We start from the raw sequence: 16,260 nt of genomic DNA, 5'->3' as shown, positions 1-16,260 counted from the left end.
TTAGGTAGACATAATTAATTGTGATATCGGATACTTTTTTGACTATTCATTTTACCACCGAATCCATGTCGACACCACACAACATGTGATACGACGGTGGTCCATGTCGACACCACACAACATGTGATACGACATAAAATATGTGTCTGACACATATTCATTTAGTCGGACACTTAAATTCCAAGAGACCTTTAAAATGAATATTATAACTAATAAAGCTGTCTTTTTTCTCAAGATGGTGGGCGTAGGTAACAAGACCTTTGTTTCTTTCTTGGATAGAGAATAATTATTTAGTTATATTTTAGATATGTATTTAGTTGTATTTGATAATCTATATAGGCTATACTTATTATTTCAGAATTTGATATTTTCTATGCTATTTTATTTTATATAGCATAGCATAGCCTAGGCTAAATTTATATCTATATCCCTATATTTTCTATTTAGAAAGTTGGCGAGTTAGACACAAGAATATATATCCATTTCTGGCACTCATACTTTAGTCCGAATAACACAAAATGTGATTACTGTAGTTATGTCCAAGTGTTGATAACTCAAGAATGGACTGTTTGAACTTGGAGCTTGTTAATTTACCTTAACGGGGCAGTAGTTGAGCTTAAATGTTCAGTTTACATTTTATTGCTTTCCCATGTTCTCTTTGTGGGAGTATATGTGTGCATTCATCTTGAATGCGAGAATGTATGTAGACTTGTGGCATAATGAACCAATAGAAAGATACTCCCAGAAGGTAAACTGTATCGTTTTTTTTCCCATCTTCAAATCATTTAACATCAGTTAACAGTGATAGATGGCACACATGTTTATGTGCATGTGTGTGAATATGTCCTGATGGATTTCTTTAGGAGATGGTATTGATGTTTGTGTTGGGCTTAATTAACTTGTAAATTGTTAACATACCTGTTCTTGCTACAAGTGCAACAACAAGCTGCACTTGCTGTGCAGTAGTGCACTTGCATCGCCTAGTCAGTGGCTAATTTTAATTTTGTTGCTAATTTACTTTTAAGCCATTTTGTACAGTTGAATGGTATATATGCAAATGCAAGGATGGATTTTAGCATTTAGATATTGTAATAACTCATTAATTGATGTAAAATATAAAGAAAAATAAAAATATTTATTTGGGATATTATTTTATATTTCATGTATATAGTTTCTTTTGTATTTTGTGGTCACTTCTGATGTGTTATTGATTGGTAAATGTAATTAACCGTAAGTACATACAAATAATTCATTTAGCTAGCGACATAGATCAACATGAGTTTTAGTCATATGCGATATTAATAATTTATCGTGAGTCTAAAATTTATTTTTATATGTTTTTAAAGACTTATTATTTAATGTTTTATTATTATTTATAATTATTGTTAATTGAAATTTATATGTAATTATTTTTCAGATGTCTTGAAGAGCAATATTATCTGGAGGTAGAGGACATAGCCAGCAGCTCTCTATAAATGAAATACATGAGACAAGAAAGGTGCAAGAGGAAATATGAGAGCATATTCCACAAGCAAACACATTCTCATCATCACACAACTGTAGATACTACTTCTCCATCAGATATTTCAGCAAACTGATAGATTTATTTTAAACTTTATGAATATTTTTAAATATATGGATTTGTTCTAAACTTTCAATTTTATAAACATTGTGAAGTATTTGTGTGTATTAACCTGAATTATAACGATTATAAATGACTTTTAATTTATATTGAATTTATTTTTTAGTTATAAATTATTTATATTATAAGAATATCTGAATAAAATTCAAAAAATATTTTTATTAAGAATATTATTTAAAATATAAATAATTGTTCTGGATTTGCGATCGATTTTATAAAAAAAAATTAATGTTTCCGACGGATCTGCAACGAATTTAGATAAAATGGTTTTAACATTTTTGATGGATTGCCGACGGATTTTTTCTGTCGCTAATTATTTCTGAAAGATTAGCGACGAATTAGTTATTGGATGGATTCAGCTTCTTCCGACGGATTTAAGATCCGTCGAAAAAATTAGCGACATGATTTTAAGCCGTCGGAAATCCGTCGCTGATACTTTCAGCGACGAATTTTGGACTATCAGTGACGGAATTTTCCGTCGCTGATAGTCTGTTTTTTTTAGTGAAAAAATAGTAGAATTATCAGCAAATAATAAATGTGTGATGTGAGGACAATGCTTGGAAATAGAGATGTCCTTAATATTTGATTGGCAGATACGATGGGAAAAGCCTTCAACACATATAAGGAACAAAAAGGGTGAGAGAGGATTTCTCTGATGGATTCCTCTAGAAAAAGTGAACATTTCGATCTTATAACCATTTAGATTGAAATTCGGTTCTTTTTTTGTTTTTCAATAAAGATTAATAATAATAATATAAAAAAATTTAACTATAATTAATGTTAAAGTAATTCAATTAAATTTTATAATATTAAATAAAAAATAAAATATAAAAAATTAATTAAAAAATTCAATCGATTAAAATAAACCGAATTAAATTAATTCGATTCAAATTAATTTCTATTCAAAATTAATTCAATTCAATTTTTATAAATATTAAAATTTTATTTTTAAATTTTTTTTTATTTATTTTAAAATAAATCAACTGAATATTCACTATTAAAAAAATAACATCATAATAAAATTTATTAATTTCAATAATAATTTAGTAATGAAACCATATAAGTAAATGCTATATTATAAAAAATAATATAAAATTTATTTATTTTAAATATATTAATTGCAGTTTTCTTAATTTATATAAAAAATAAATAAGTCTACAGAGTAAGCATAATGTTTTATTTAAATTGAAAGAAATTTAAATAATTTAAATTTTAAATAAAGAATTTAACGCTTTCAAAAAAAAATAAAGAATTTTAAGTATAGTAATAGTAAAATATGGAATAAATAATTCTCTTTTAATCTTATAATTTTTATTATTTTTAGTTATTTTAAAATTATAATCTATTTTTTTACTATAATAAAGTATAAATTATCTATTTTAATTTTATTTTAAAAAAAAAATAAAATTTTTTTAATATTAATAACATTTAATGTATTTAAAATAGATATAATTAAAAAATTAATTATAAAAAATAAAATTATAAAAATTATAAAAGGGAAGAATAAATTTCCTACATAAATTGATGCATATCCCGTCATTTCAGACAGCCGACGCGGTTGGATAAGCACATGCAAAACGCAAGGGGAAGCAAAATCCTTCTTTGCCAGATAAATTCCCTTGAGACAATAAAAACTTCATTCCTATAACTAGGCATTATATACTTTTAAACGTTTATTTTATTTTATTTTATTTTTAAAAAAAAAAACGTTTATTTTAAGTGAGAGCCAATATTTTTTTACATCAACCATCAATCGATTAACCTGATTTTTTTAATTAATTTTTGTATTTAATTTTTATAAAAATATAATTATTTAATTGTGATATTAATTTTTAAAAATTATAAAATTTAATTATTTAATAATTATATTTTATAACATTAAATTATTTAATAATTATATTTTATAAAATTAAATGATCAATAAATAAAGTTCAATTATTTTCATTTAAAAATATATTAAAAATTATTTTAAATTGATTTAAAGAATTAAAATACAAGAAAACATTTGAAAAAAATGTTTTAAAATCAAAGACTATCAGAATTTTAAAATCAGAAACTTGTTTTTTTTGAAAACCACTGGCTGGTGGGTTGCGGTGAGCAACACATAGCAACGATGAAGCGGAAAAAAGGTAGTCAATCCTTCCCATTTTGGGTAACCAGAAATTTCGCCCCGTGAGTCGTTTGCTCTGCTCATATCATTCTCTGATTTTTTTGGTTTTCTTTCAGATAAAAAGGCGGAAAAATAAAATATCCCCTAAAGCCAGAAGCTATTCTTACCTTACTCAGTAAGTCACACCAAAGATCATTTCATCACTTTCCCAAAAGTTTGCCATTTGATTTTCAATTCAATATCAGCCAAAACCCTTTTGTTATTGTAAGGAACAAAGCTAGCTTGCCAACCCAGCTTCATCTGCCATGTCGATTTTGGCTCCGTATGTGTTTCTCTTACTCTTAACCTCTGTGTTTTCACCTAATAAAGTTTTGGTTTTTGGGTCTCCTTCTCCCGAACAAGAAAGCTTCAAGAGACCTGATCCTCTGCGTGGCTTCAAGAATTATGATGGAGGCTATAATGTTACTAACAAACATTACTTGGCTGTAAGCTCTATTGTTTCATCATATGTTGTTTGATTTTATTCCTCAAAGAAAGATTATGTATATGTGGTTTTTATTTTTGATCATTCTTCAGTCTGCGGTATTTACAGGAGTGCATTCTTATGTTATTGCTGGAGCGTGGCTGTTATGTGGGTTGGGGTTTGGAATTTTTGTTACCTGGAAGAATTTGTTGAGAAGCGATTCTTCTCAAGTTGAAGAATATTTGAATCATCACTTTCTGTTGTTGTTCTTGCTGATTATCCTTTTCACATCACTAGCCATGTGAGTATCTCAAAGCCCAATTCAAATGTTCTCAAAGCAGGCCCATCTGCGTCTGAATTTATAGCCCAAAAGAACCATTTTGCAGCTGTTTTTATTCTAGTTTCTGCATTCATTTGTTAGAATTGCCGCGAGTCTGGTCCTGGCTGCAAATGAGAGCTCCTTCTACAGAAGCAAGAAGTTTAAGGGGACGATTGTGAGGGTTAGCAAAGACACCCATCGAAAGATTCACAAAGTAATCATAGTAATGACAGAAATGAAGCATCTTTTACGGCCATATGATCCAGCTACCTCTCGGCGCTTGTACACCGTAACCCGTCTTCTTGCAAGAGAAGCACGAGCTATTCGATCTTTTGTTCAAAAGAGTGGCCATGACATTGATGTTGCAATTCGTACTTCGTAAGCAAAAATTTTTCTTCTTAATTTGAAGCATCTACAACCTAAAGTTTTATGTTTTCTTATACAATTTATGCGCATGATTTTAGGCACATTTTGCATTTTGTGGTTGTGACCATCAACTTGGTATTCTTGGTGGCTTCTCTAGGTAAGTTCTATACCTTGTTTTTGGCTTAAATTTTGTATGCTAAGTTAATAGTGATTAGTTATCTGGTTGATTTTGACAAACAATCAACTAAAACTCATTGACTTGGTTAGACTAATAGATTGATGCTTTGGCTCAGTTCTGCTCCTGTTGCATTGGCACCCTGGATTTATCACGTAAACTTTTCTACCTTAATTTCGTGGATTTCATTTTACTTTCCTCCCTCTTATTTTTTCTGCTGTTATTCCAGTATAATTATTGTCGGCTGGATCTTAACAACTATGTGCTGGGCTTTGACAGGCTTTGATTTCTCCTTCCAGAAGTAAGTAGATTAACTAATTAATGCTCTTCAATTTCACTCTACTCTTAACTACGATTATCTTCCTCAATATAATTAAACTGTACACAACCATTTTGCCAAGCAGTTTTGTGCACGATACTTGTACAGCATTTCAGGATTTCGAACGAGACCCCCAGAATAGTAGTCTGAGCTCCATTGTTCCTTGCCTGGATTCCTCATCTTCAGATGAGCTCCTAATAGAAATTGGCAGTACCATCTATAAGTTTATTACTAAGGTACTCAATTGATTGATCAATTATGTATATCCATGTGTGAAAGCTTGTATACTTTGATCTTTTCTCCAATAACAATGCCCTCTTTTTCCCAGTTGAACTGGAAAATGGAAGCATTATATATGTTGCTTCCATTAGACAGAGACTTTGTGGATTCTGTAGGAGCTAAGAGGGTATGTGCCCCATTCTCAGGACCACCAAATTATACATACATCCCGGAGACCTGCTCAAAGGATCGCATGTCGATCGATGATTTTTCGAATGTAAGTTGCATATCAGTAAATATGATTAATGGTCTGAAATGCAGAAAATTTCCCTAATTAGCTTACCTTTTATGGGAAAATAACCTGTAGATCCTCACAAGCCTCACATGTCATAAAGACAAGTCCCCTGAAACATGCAGAAGAGAAGGACGGTTTATTCCTGAGAGAATTTCTAAGAGGGCTTTGGCATATAGTCGTTCTGTTCAGAATATATTAAGCATATTTCCAGATTTAGAGAGCCTGGCTAGATGCATAGCTGTGAATAACACCTTCTCTGATGTTGTTAAGAACCAGTGCAAGCCATTTAGGGCTTCAGTACAGATGTTATGGTCATCAATGCTCTCTCTTTCCATCTTTATGATGATTTCAGTATTATTTTGGGTAGCAAAGGCTTATCAAGAAAGAGGTAGACGCTTTTCTAGATGTTCCATTAATCCTGAAGCTGGATCCTAAGAAACTTGGAAAATTTCAAGAAATATGCAGTCAGTTCTTTACAGAAGAAAGGAAGTGTGAGTTATAAATAAGATTTTTTTTTTGATAGATCTTTTTATACCAGTTGTTGGATATATAGAAAAATAGTGAGAGAAATCCATGATAGCTTTATAATGTAAATTGTATGGAGCTCTTGTACATGAAAAGAAAAATACATTGCACAAATGACTTTCAAACTGAAGCATTTCCCTGTATCGGAGAATTTTGAAAGAATTAACTTCTTTATATTTTTTCCTTTACAAAGAAAAATTTTACTTCTTATTGGGTTCCTAAATCCAATTCTGGCCCCCTCTCTCTCACTGCAGAGAATCTATAGGCTCACCTGTCCCCCAGCGCCACGCCCATGGAGGAGGAGCCAAAGAAACTCTCACTGCGATGGCGAAGAACACCACAAAAGCAACAGAACTTTTACGCGGATTCTCATCGTCGTCTTCACCATCATTTCTTTTTCATTAACGCCTTCAACTCCTGAGAAACCCGTTAACTTCTCCAATCACGGCGGCCATAGTAATACTCACCTTACATTTCGATAAACCACTCTCATTGTAGAAAGTGAAAATTGAGATCTTGGTAGATGATGAAGTAATTTGCTGGACGACTGCAAAATCAATATATAAACAAATTAAAATGGGATAATATTAAAACAAAAAACAAATTAGGGAGATGAAAATGCAAGAAATTCTTCTAATCAGAGATCTGATAGTGGTCGTTCAATTGAATGGTGTTGCTATCCAATCAGAGATACCTTCTTTATCTGTTTTTGAGCAAAAACAGAGATAGAAATTAGAAAATTACAGTAGCAGAGGCTACAGAAACAAGGAAATGGAGAGGAAGCAGGATCACGCACGGAGCTAAGATAAATAGACCGTGAAATCACAAGCAAAGTTGTTTTTGGATTATCTTCTTTGCAACCCATTAACTACAATCACGCTTTGTACGGTCTATCCACTCTGGCGAACAGCAATCTTTTCACAGTATCTTCTTCTTCTTCTCTCTCTCTCTCTCTCTCTCTCGCGGACATTCTCTTCCTACTTTAGCTGCTGCTCCCCTACCGTCTGCTTACTGATTTAATTTTTTAAAGAAAGTAATTTCATCCATTTTTTTACTTTTTAAGATTCATTATTCAATTTATATTAAATAATATATTATAATATTATATCTTTGGTAAACAATTAATTATATACTAAAATATAAGATATTTTTTTTATAATTTCTCTTTAGAAATATTAATTAACAATGATGTTTTAATTGACACATTAGCATGTTTTTATGACGTTATTATATTATTTTAATATAAATTAAATTATAAATTTTTAAATAAAAATAAATAAATTATGTAATACTTTTTAATATATTTTTCTTAGTGTTTTTTTTTTATATTTTTCTTAGTGCTTTTTAAAAATTTAGTGATTTAATTTGTAAGTAAAAACTTATGTGATTTCACGTAATAAAATACATATACTAAATATTTTTGGCAAATTATAATTAATTTTTAAAATTTAGTGAAATTTATATTTTATCCTTTGTATTTTTTAATTTAGTCTTTAAAATTTTATTTTATTAATAAAATAATTTATTAGTTTAGATTTCATAATTTTTGTTATAATTAGTATTATATTTTTATAAAAAATTTAATATTTGATCTCTAAATTTTATAATTATTAATAAGTGAGTCTTTTAATTTTAAAAAATATATTAAAATATTTTTATATAATGAAACAGTTAATAAATAAAATTTTTATTTTTAAAAAAAAAATAATAAAAAAATTTAAAACCTAATATTGTACTCTTCAATCCCTAATCCCCCTAATAAAATATCTAACTAAAACTATTTCGTTTCTTCTTAACGTCTCTTTTTCTCAAATTTTCTCTAATCTCCTACTAATTGCTTCAGTAATGGCAAGCACCGCATGCTCTAGAGATGAGGATGGAGGTAAGCTGAAAGATGTGGATCGACATGAAACTGTCGATGATAGTCCGGATATGAATCCATTTCTAACCATATTTTGCCACATAGTAACTGTAACGACCCGGAAATCCGGACCGCTACCGGCGCTAGGATCCAGATCGGCATAAGGCCGCTAGGACCCGTAGCAAGCCTACTATGCATCCTGTACAGCTGGTATAATCTCAAACATGATCAAACATATCCATAAAACATTTAAAACTTTACCTTTAACCAGTTTGACTTGTGTATGCACTATGACTGAACTCATAGAATCCCTAGGGTCAGCATACCCTATGTCAAACTCGGTCCATCACATGTAACAACATAAAATAAAACTCATGTACAAAAGGGATTATCCAACTCGGGCCAAGCACAATACTATACCTTTGAACATATAACATAATATCATTATGCAATACAACTCTTTTTACAACAATACATAACCTTACATTACATCATGTCCACTACTATTCTATTACATAAACATGACCATGAACGTAACCTGCTGATTTCCTGACTATCTCTGACCCTGCAAACCTGGGGTTAGGGGAGAGGGGTGAGCTAAAAAGCCCAGTGAGCAGAAACCAAAAAAAGAAAACAGTTCATTTTAACATATGCTATCATGGAATGCGTCACATCACAAATATATCACCTCAAGGATGAATCTGTCACCAATAGCCCTCTACATATCAATCTCGTACCATAACAAGTCAACAATACTCTATGCCAGGGGCGATACGGCCACGCCTGGACTTCATATGCTCTATGCCAGGGGCGATACGGCCACACCTGGACTTCTCATGCTCTATGCCAGGGGCGATACGGCCACACCTGGTGTAATACCCGGCTCGAGTCCGGCATCGGCATTCCTGTAGTCCGGTGGAATCTTGGGTGTCGGAACCCTCGAGAAGGGTAATACATATTTTCTACGGTATTTTCACTTGTTTTCATGTTTTGAAGTGTGATAAGCATTGAGTTTTGAAAGAAAAACAACAAGGGAGAAATGCAAAGGTTCGGCCGCCGAAGGTCACTTTCGGCCGCCGAACATTGCATGGTTGCGGCTTCACGTTCGGCTGCCGAAGGTGGTCTGGCCAGCCACCTATAAAAGGGCCAAGGGTCGGTGGAAGGAGGTTATTTCTCCTCCACTTGCAGCCAGAGGTGAGTTTCAGCCTCTCCTACGTTGACTTTCATGTTTTCCATGATTTTCATCAAATCGTTCAAGAGTTTTAAGAGTTTTGGTGACTTATGAAGGTTTTGAGCAAAAGAACCAAGTTTTGAAGCTTGGAGCTTTGGAAGAGCTTTTCTTCATATCTCCACGTTAGGATCCTTCATCCTCAAGTTGTGTAAGAGGTAAGTGAAGATCCTGAGCTTCTTTGATGATTTTGAAAAGGTTTTATGCAGTTTGTATGGGTAGTAGGCATGTTTAGGTTTAGGTGAGGTTTTGGTGTTTTGAGGTGTTCCAACATGATTAAGTGTTATGTGTTATGTTTGTTTGGGGTTTTAGGGTAGTTTTAGACCCCTTTGTGCATATATATGTGTATATGCTAGTTGGGAGTAGTTGATATGCATGTTGGTAGGTTTTTGGGCAAAGTTTGCATGAAACAGAGCAGGGTTCTGTCCTTCGGGCAAAACCAGGTTCGGCCGCCGAAGGAAGGTTCGGCCGCCGAACCCTTTGTGGAGGCAGTTCGGCTGCCAAAGGTTGCCCCCGAAAGCTAGGCTTTCGGTTTAGAAAGAGACTTCGGCCGCCGAAAGAGGGAGTTCGGCCGCCGAAAGTGTGTGAGTTTTGTCTCTGGACGAGACCTTCGGCCGCCGAAGGTGCCGCCGAACATGCATGAGTTTCGTCTCTGGAGTGGGGTTTCGGCCGCCGAACCTGCCGCCGAAAGTGCCCTGTCCAGCTTTCTTTTGCATGTTGTATGTGATGGTTTTAGGATTGTTTAGAGGGGTTTTGGGGAGTTTCTTAGAGATGTTCTTGAGTGAGTTTGGTCCCTCATTTGAGTCCACCTGTGTAGGAACGGACCAGAGGAATCAGGGAAGTCAGCAGTGAGTCCAGTGTCCGAACCTGCAGAGTCAGTGCAGAGATAACCAGGTGAGTGGAACTTAACTTAATGTTTTAATCTGAGAACTGAATATTTTATCATGCTTCATGCATCATGAATATGCTCTAGGGTGAGTGCATTAGTGTACACAAAGATGATGCATTGCATTTATCCTTGTACTTGGCATTGCTCCTTGTACATTGCTTATGTGAGACGGCACGGACTTCGTGAGGATTCATTAGCCCTCAGAGGAAGACCTGGAACAGCCCTACGGGGACCAGGCACACAAAGACCTGGAACAGCCCTACGGGGACCAGGCACATGGTACTCCGGTACCCCAGATGAGATAGAGGGAGTTTTGATCCGTCCGGCCGAGGTGATGTGATTATGTGTTGCATTCCATGAGAGCATGTTTTATCACCTGTTATTTGACTATTCTACTCACTGGGCTATAGTAGCTCATCCCTCTCCCCTAACTCCAGTTGTGCAGGTTCAGAGGTCAGAGAGAACTCAGCAGGGTACAGGAAGAGTACAAAGTATTGTAATAGCTAGTGTGGACATGTAAATGTATAGAGATAATGAATGTGTACAGTGTATGTACAATGTATAGAATAGTGCTTGACTTATAAGACTTGTAATCCCTTTGTGGAGTCACATGATCAGTGTATGTATGTTTCTTTATTGATGTATGTTTATGAGCAAAACCAGGCTTAACATTATGAGTTTGATCCGCCTAGAGCCATGAGGAGCTCTAGTAGGGATTGGTAGAGCACAGAGAGAGTGCATGCACAGGTTAAGCCTTGGAATGAAGAAAAGTTTTATGTTTTACAGCAAATGTATGATCATGTATGGGATTTCACAGGTATACAGACAGAATAGCAGGCTTACTACGGGTCCCGGCGACCTTAAGTCGATCTGGATCCTAGTGCCGGTGGCAGTTCGGTTTCCGGGCTGTTACAGATTGGTATCAGAGCCCTAGGTTCACATGGTCGGACCTATAGAGAGAGAGTTGGGCTCATAGAGAGGTTTAGCAGGTCAAGCACATAGGGAAAAACATGTCCACTAGGATAGGATGTCAGTCCTGTCGTTATATGCTGATGTGTCATGCCATGAGTTATGCAGGTGCATGTTTTTGATGTGTTGCTGATGTGTTATGTGATTTGTTGTTTGCCAGAGAGTGAAGATGCGAGGAACTCGTCGATCCGCGAGATTGACTGGAGTCCCACCTATAAGTGAGGGTACAGCTGCTCGTCCACCTGCCTTGCCAAGGGCAAGATCTCACAGGTCAAGCAGGGAAGGAACGTCACGAGACCCGAGAAGGTCTTCTGACGAGAGCAGGAGAGGAGTAAGCAGAGGGGGAAGGTCAGTAGAAGAAAGAGGTGTGATGGAAGAGGATCAGAGTAGAGATGTAAGCATGGGTGTAGGAAGGTCAGAAGAAGGTATGGGGGAGTCCCAGGGAGGCTTTCAAGCCTCGGGGTTTGGCTATCCACCCTTTTCACAGGGTCCAGAGTATCCGATGGGAGGCACGTCGGATTACTCCAGTTTTGCCCCATATCCACCCTACATGCCCTATATGCCCTATCCTTCCTTTTATCCACCATATCACATGTATCCACCCCCACCTGTTCATCCAAGTCCAGTACAGCCTGAAGTGAGGGAACCAGTTCCTCCACCACCACCTCCTGAACCAGTAGCCCCTGTTGTGGAAGCACAGTAACCCAGTTTGTCAGGGGGAAGTAAGGTGAAGATGACCGAGTACTTAAAGTTGGATGCTCCTAAATTTAATACAGGAGATGATCCCTTTGAGTATCTCAGTGCAGTGAGAATGATAACAAGTGAGTTGGGAGCAGATGATGGTAGAGCCATTGAGATGGCAGGGTTCACGTTAAAGTGTAAGAAAGCTAGAGAATGGTTCAAGAACTATGTGACCCCGAGACTTGAGAGTATGATATGGGAAGAGTTCGCCAACGAATTTGCTGGATGGGCTTTTCCTGACAGTTCCAGGGAACTAAAGGTTGTGGAGTTTGAGCAGTTGCGACAGACGGAGGAGATGAGCGTTGATGAATATACAGATAAGTTCCTGGAATTATTGCCATATGTCGGTCAGGCATATGATACAGATCAGAAGAAGGCAAAGAGATATGCCACAAGGCTTCACCCCAGGTATTTCTCTTTGATTCTTCATGCGGAGAAGGAAAGTTTCCACTCTATTGTGGATGCTGCTAGAAAGATGGAGGCCAGTGCTATAAGTCAAGGTGTAGTCAAGGCACAGTCTTCTGGTGTTAAACCAGGTTCCTCCTCACAGGGTACAACAAGTGCAAGTAAGAAGAGATGGGAGAAATTCAGAGGAAAGAGAGGCAAGTTCTGGAACAGGCTTAAGTCGGGTCTGGGAATGAGTAGTGGCTCCAGTTCTGGCACAGATTTTCCAGTGTGCAAGAGGTGTGGCAAACAGCATAGAGGAGCTTGTCAGTTGGGATCCACAGCTTGCTATAGATGTGGGCAGGAGGGACATTATGCACGGGAATGTCCTCAGGCGACTTTGGTTGCACCATCCCAGCAGATGAGTGCGGGCAGTGTAGTACAGCCCGTAGCTTCAGCCATTCCACCAAGCAGTGGCAGAGGAAGAGGAAGAGGGGCAGCCTCTTCATCAGGGATGGGTTCCCGAGGTGCAGGTCCGTCAGCCCCAGCACGGATTTTCACCCTGACTCAGCAGGAGGCAGACACGTCGAACACGGTGGTGTCAGGTAATCTCATCATTGGGTGTTCAGAGGTGTATGCTTTAATGGACCCCGGTGCTTCTCACTCTTTCATTTCTTCTAGAGCTGCAGAGAGGTTGGGTCTGATAGTGTCTGAGTTAGAGTGTCCTCTATGGGTCAGTGGACCCAAATGTGATCCATCTTTGGCAGAGTCAGTCTGTCGGTTCAGTCCAGTGTGCATAGAGGGTAGATACCTTCCAGCTGACCTGGTGGTTCTAGAGTTGACAGATTTTGATGTCATTCTAGGGATGGATTGGTTATCTACGTATGATGCTACCCTGAACTGTAGAGACAAGGTAGTCAGTGTCAGATACCAGGATGGGTCAGAGTGTGTCTTCAGAAGAGACAGGAGAGGGACACCTAAGGGTTTGATATCAGCCCTCCAGGCTCGTAGGATGTTAAGGAAGGGGTGTCAGGGGTTCCTAGCTTATGTGAGAGAGTTAGACAGTCAGGTTAGGGAACCATCCTCAGTACCAGTTGTTAGAGACTTCCCAGATTTGTTTCCTGAAGAGCTTCCAGGACTACCACCGGATAGGGAAATAGAGTTCGAGATTGAGTTGATGCCCAATGCCAGACCGATCTCTATTCCTCCCTACAGGATGGCACCAGCAGAGTTGCGAGAGTTGAAAGAACAGTTACAGGATTTGGTAGCTAAGGGTTTCATCCGCCCGAGTACCTCACCCTGGGGTGCTCCAGTATTATTTGTCAGAAAGAAGGATGGACCTCTTAGACTTTGTGTCGACTACAGACAGTTGAACAAAGTCACTATCAAGAATAAGTATCCGTTACCCAGGATCGATGATCTCTTCGACCAGCTGGCAGGAGCAGGTTGTTTTTCTAAAATAGATCTGAGATCCGGATACCACCAGTTGAAGATCAGGGAAGGAGATGTATCCAAGACTGCTTTTCGAACCAGATATGGGCATTATGAGTTCCTAGTGATGCCGTTTGGGTTGACTAATGCCCCTGCAGCATTCATGGATCTCATGAACAGAGTTTTTAGGGAGTACTTGGATCGTTTTGTGATCGTCTTTATAGATGATATCTTGGTGTACTCCAGGAATGCAGAAGAGCATGCCCAGCATCTGCGGATAGTGCTGCAAACCTTGAGAGAGCATGGCTTGTATGCCAAGTTCTCCAAGTGCGAGTTCTGGCTAAGGAGCATTTCCTTTTTGGGACATGTTGTATCAGAAGAAGGAATAGCAGTAGATCCCAAGAAGGTAGAGGCAGTAGCCAACTGGCCTACACCCACGACAGTGACTGAGATCAAGAGTTTTCTGGGTTTGGCTGTAATACCCAGCTAGACTCTGGTATCGGAATTCCTACCGTCCGGTGGAATCTCGGATGCCGGAAGTCTCTAGAAGGGGAAAACCATGTTTTATGAAATGTTTTTAATGTATTTTATGCTTTTAAGTGAAAAGGAATTGAGTTTTAATGAAAAAGACCAAAGGAGGCTTTGCCAGGTTCGGCCGCCGAAAGTTAAGTTCGGCCGCCGAACATGGTAAGGTTTTGGGAGCGCTTTAGGCCTCCGAAAGCCTTGTTTGAGTAAGTCAAGGTTCGGCCGCCGAACCTCATGTTCGGCCGCCGAACATGCATGAGATGTGGGGGCACGTTAGGCCGCCGAAAGGTGACAGAACCAGCCCTATAAAGGACCCCGTGACCGAAACAGGCGAGGTTTTCTCTCCCATTTCGGCCGACGGTAAGCTTTAGCCCTCCTATGGTCATTTTAGGTGTTTTCCCTCAAATCTTTCAGATTTTTACGAGTTACATCTTGTTTTTGAAGAGTTTTGGAAGTTTGAGCAAGTTTGGAAGCTTGGAAATCAAAGAGTGGATTTCTCCCTACCTCCAAGCTAGGATCGTTCTTCCTCTCGATCTTCAAGAGGTAAGCTTAGATCCAACCTCTCTTGCATGTTTTAAGTAAATTTTGAGTAGATTTATGGGGTAGAAATGCATGAGTAGGCTTGTGGAAGTTTATGTTATGTTTATGAGTTTGATGTGCATGTTCTTGAGCAATGTGGCTTGCTTGTGTGTTGTAGTTGGGGTATAAGTTAGTTTGAGGCCCCTAGGAGCTTGCATGCTTGTGTATGAGTGTTGTAGAAGAGTTTTATGCATGACTAGGAAGTTTGGGGAACTTGGAGGCAAGAGGAGCCAAGTTTCTGCCCTTGGCAGAAACCAGGTTCGGCAGCCGAAGGGAGTTTCGGCCGCCGAACATGGCTTGTGAGGCAGCTTTAGGCTGCCGAAGCTTGCCCCCGAAAGTTGGAGTTTCGGCTCTGTCCGAGACTTTCGGCCGCCGAAGGTGCCGCCGAACATGCATGAGTTTCGTCTCTGTCTGGGAGTTTCGGCCGCCGAACCTGCCTGACTTTCGGCTCTGGAGGGACTTCCGGCCGCCGAAGGTGCCGCCGAAAGTGCCCTTCCCAGCCTTTTCTTGCATGTTTTCTAGGGATGTTTTGAGGTGTTTTTAGGAGGTTTTTGGGGGTATGTTTAGAGTTATGTTCTTGTTGTTTGGTGCCTCATTTGAGTCCACCTGTGTAGGTTCGGACCCGAGGAACCGAGACCCCCGGTTGTGAGATAGTCGTTCAGAGTCCGTTGATATAGCTTCAGTCACCAGGTGAGTGGGACAACTCCCTAAGTTTCTAAGTAAAGTAATTGAATAATTGAACAAATGAATGAATCTGAAAGCATACTCATGCATCATTAATGCCATGAAATGTTCCAGGATGTTTGCATTAGAAATTCACGAATATGTTGCATTGCATAAATTGATGTTGATGTGGATGGTTTTCGGATGATCCATAGTCCTCTGATGTTATGTTATGATGATATGTTATGGACGACCAGCGAGGCCCATTCTACGCCCCTGGTACTATGTAAGAGAAAGTCCAGTGAGGCCCATTCTACGCCCCTGGCATTTTGGAATGTTATGTTATGTTATGTAAGAGAAAGTCCAGTGAGGCCCATTCTACGCCCCTGGAATTTGGAGATGTTGAGGACTAATGGTGACAATACCATCCTTTATGTGATTAGCTGTGATGTGATGCATTTCATGAAAGCATGTATAAGAAAAAGAAAGAAAAAGTATAATCATAATAATAAAATGAATAATAATATACCTAAAAATGGAGGAACTAAAACAAATGT

At 37.8% G+C, this 16,260-nt stretch overlaps 1 protein-coding gene and 1 long non-coding RNA gene across 2 annotated transcripts; one reads left to right on the top strand and one right to left on the bottom strand.

Annotated features, from left to right (window-relative positions):
• Positions 1–3,728: 3,728 nt before the first annotated feature.
• On the top strand, positions 3,729–6,563 carry LOC110608169. The gene is made up of 11 exons (XM_021747382.2): positions 3,729–3,771; positions 3,869–3,927; positions 4,022–4,237; positions 4,329–4,516; positions 4,637–4,912; positions 4,999–5,057; positions 5,194–5,230; positions 5,305–5,376; positions 5,480–5,630; positions 5,723–5,890; positions 5,981–6,563. The coding sequence occupies exons 3-11, from the start codon at positions 4,058–4,060 to the stop codon at positions 6,341–6,343; spliced, it is 1,494 nt and encodes a 497-aa protein (XP_021603074.1). The 5' UTR covers positions 3,729–3,771; positions 3,869–3,927; positions 4,022–4,057; the 3' UTR covers positions 6,344–6,563.
• Positions 6,470–7,464, bottom strand: LOC110608170. Its single transcript, XR_002486833.2, has 2 exons — positions 7,230–7,464; positions 6,470–7,136 (listed from the first exon to the last, which is right to left on the bottom strand). It is a non-coding gene; the product is annotated as an uncharacterized LOC110608170 (long non-coding RNA).
• Between the last annotated feature and the right edge of the window lie 8,796 nt (positions 7,465–16,260).

This window comes from Manihot esculenta, chromosome 12, assembly GCF_001659605.2.
Source record: "Manihot esculenta cultivar AM560-2 chromosome 12, M.esculenta_v8, whole genome shotgun sequence".
In the NCBI taxonomy this organism is placed as follows: domain Eukaryota; kingdom Viridiplantae; phylum Streptophyta; class Magnoliopsida; order Malpighiales; family Euphorbiaceae; genus Manihot; species Manihot esculenta.
This window is presented reverse-complemented; position numbering and strand designations above follow the sequence as displayed.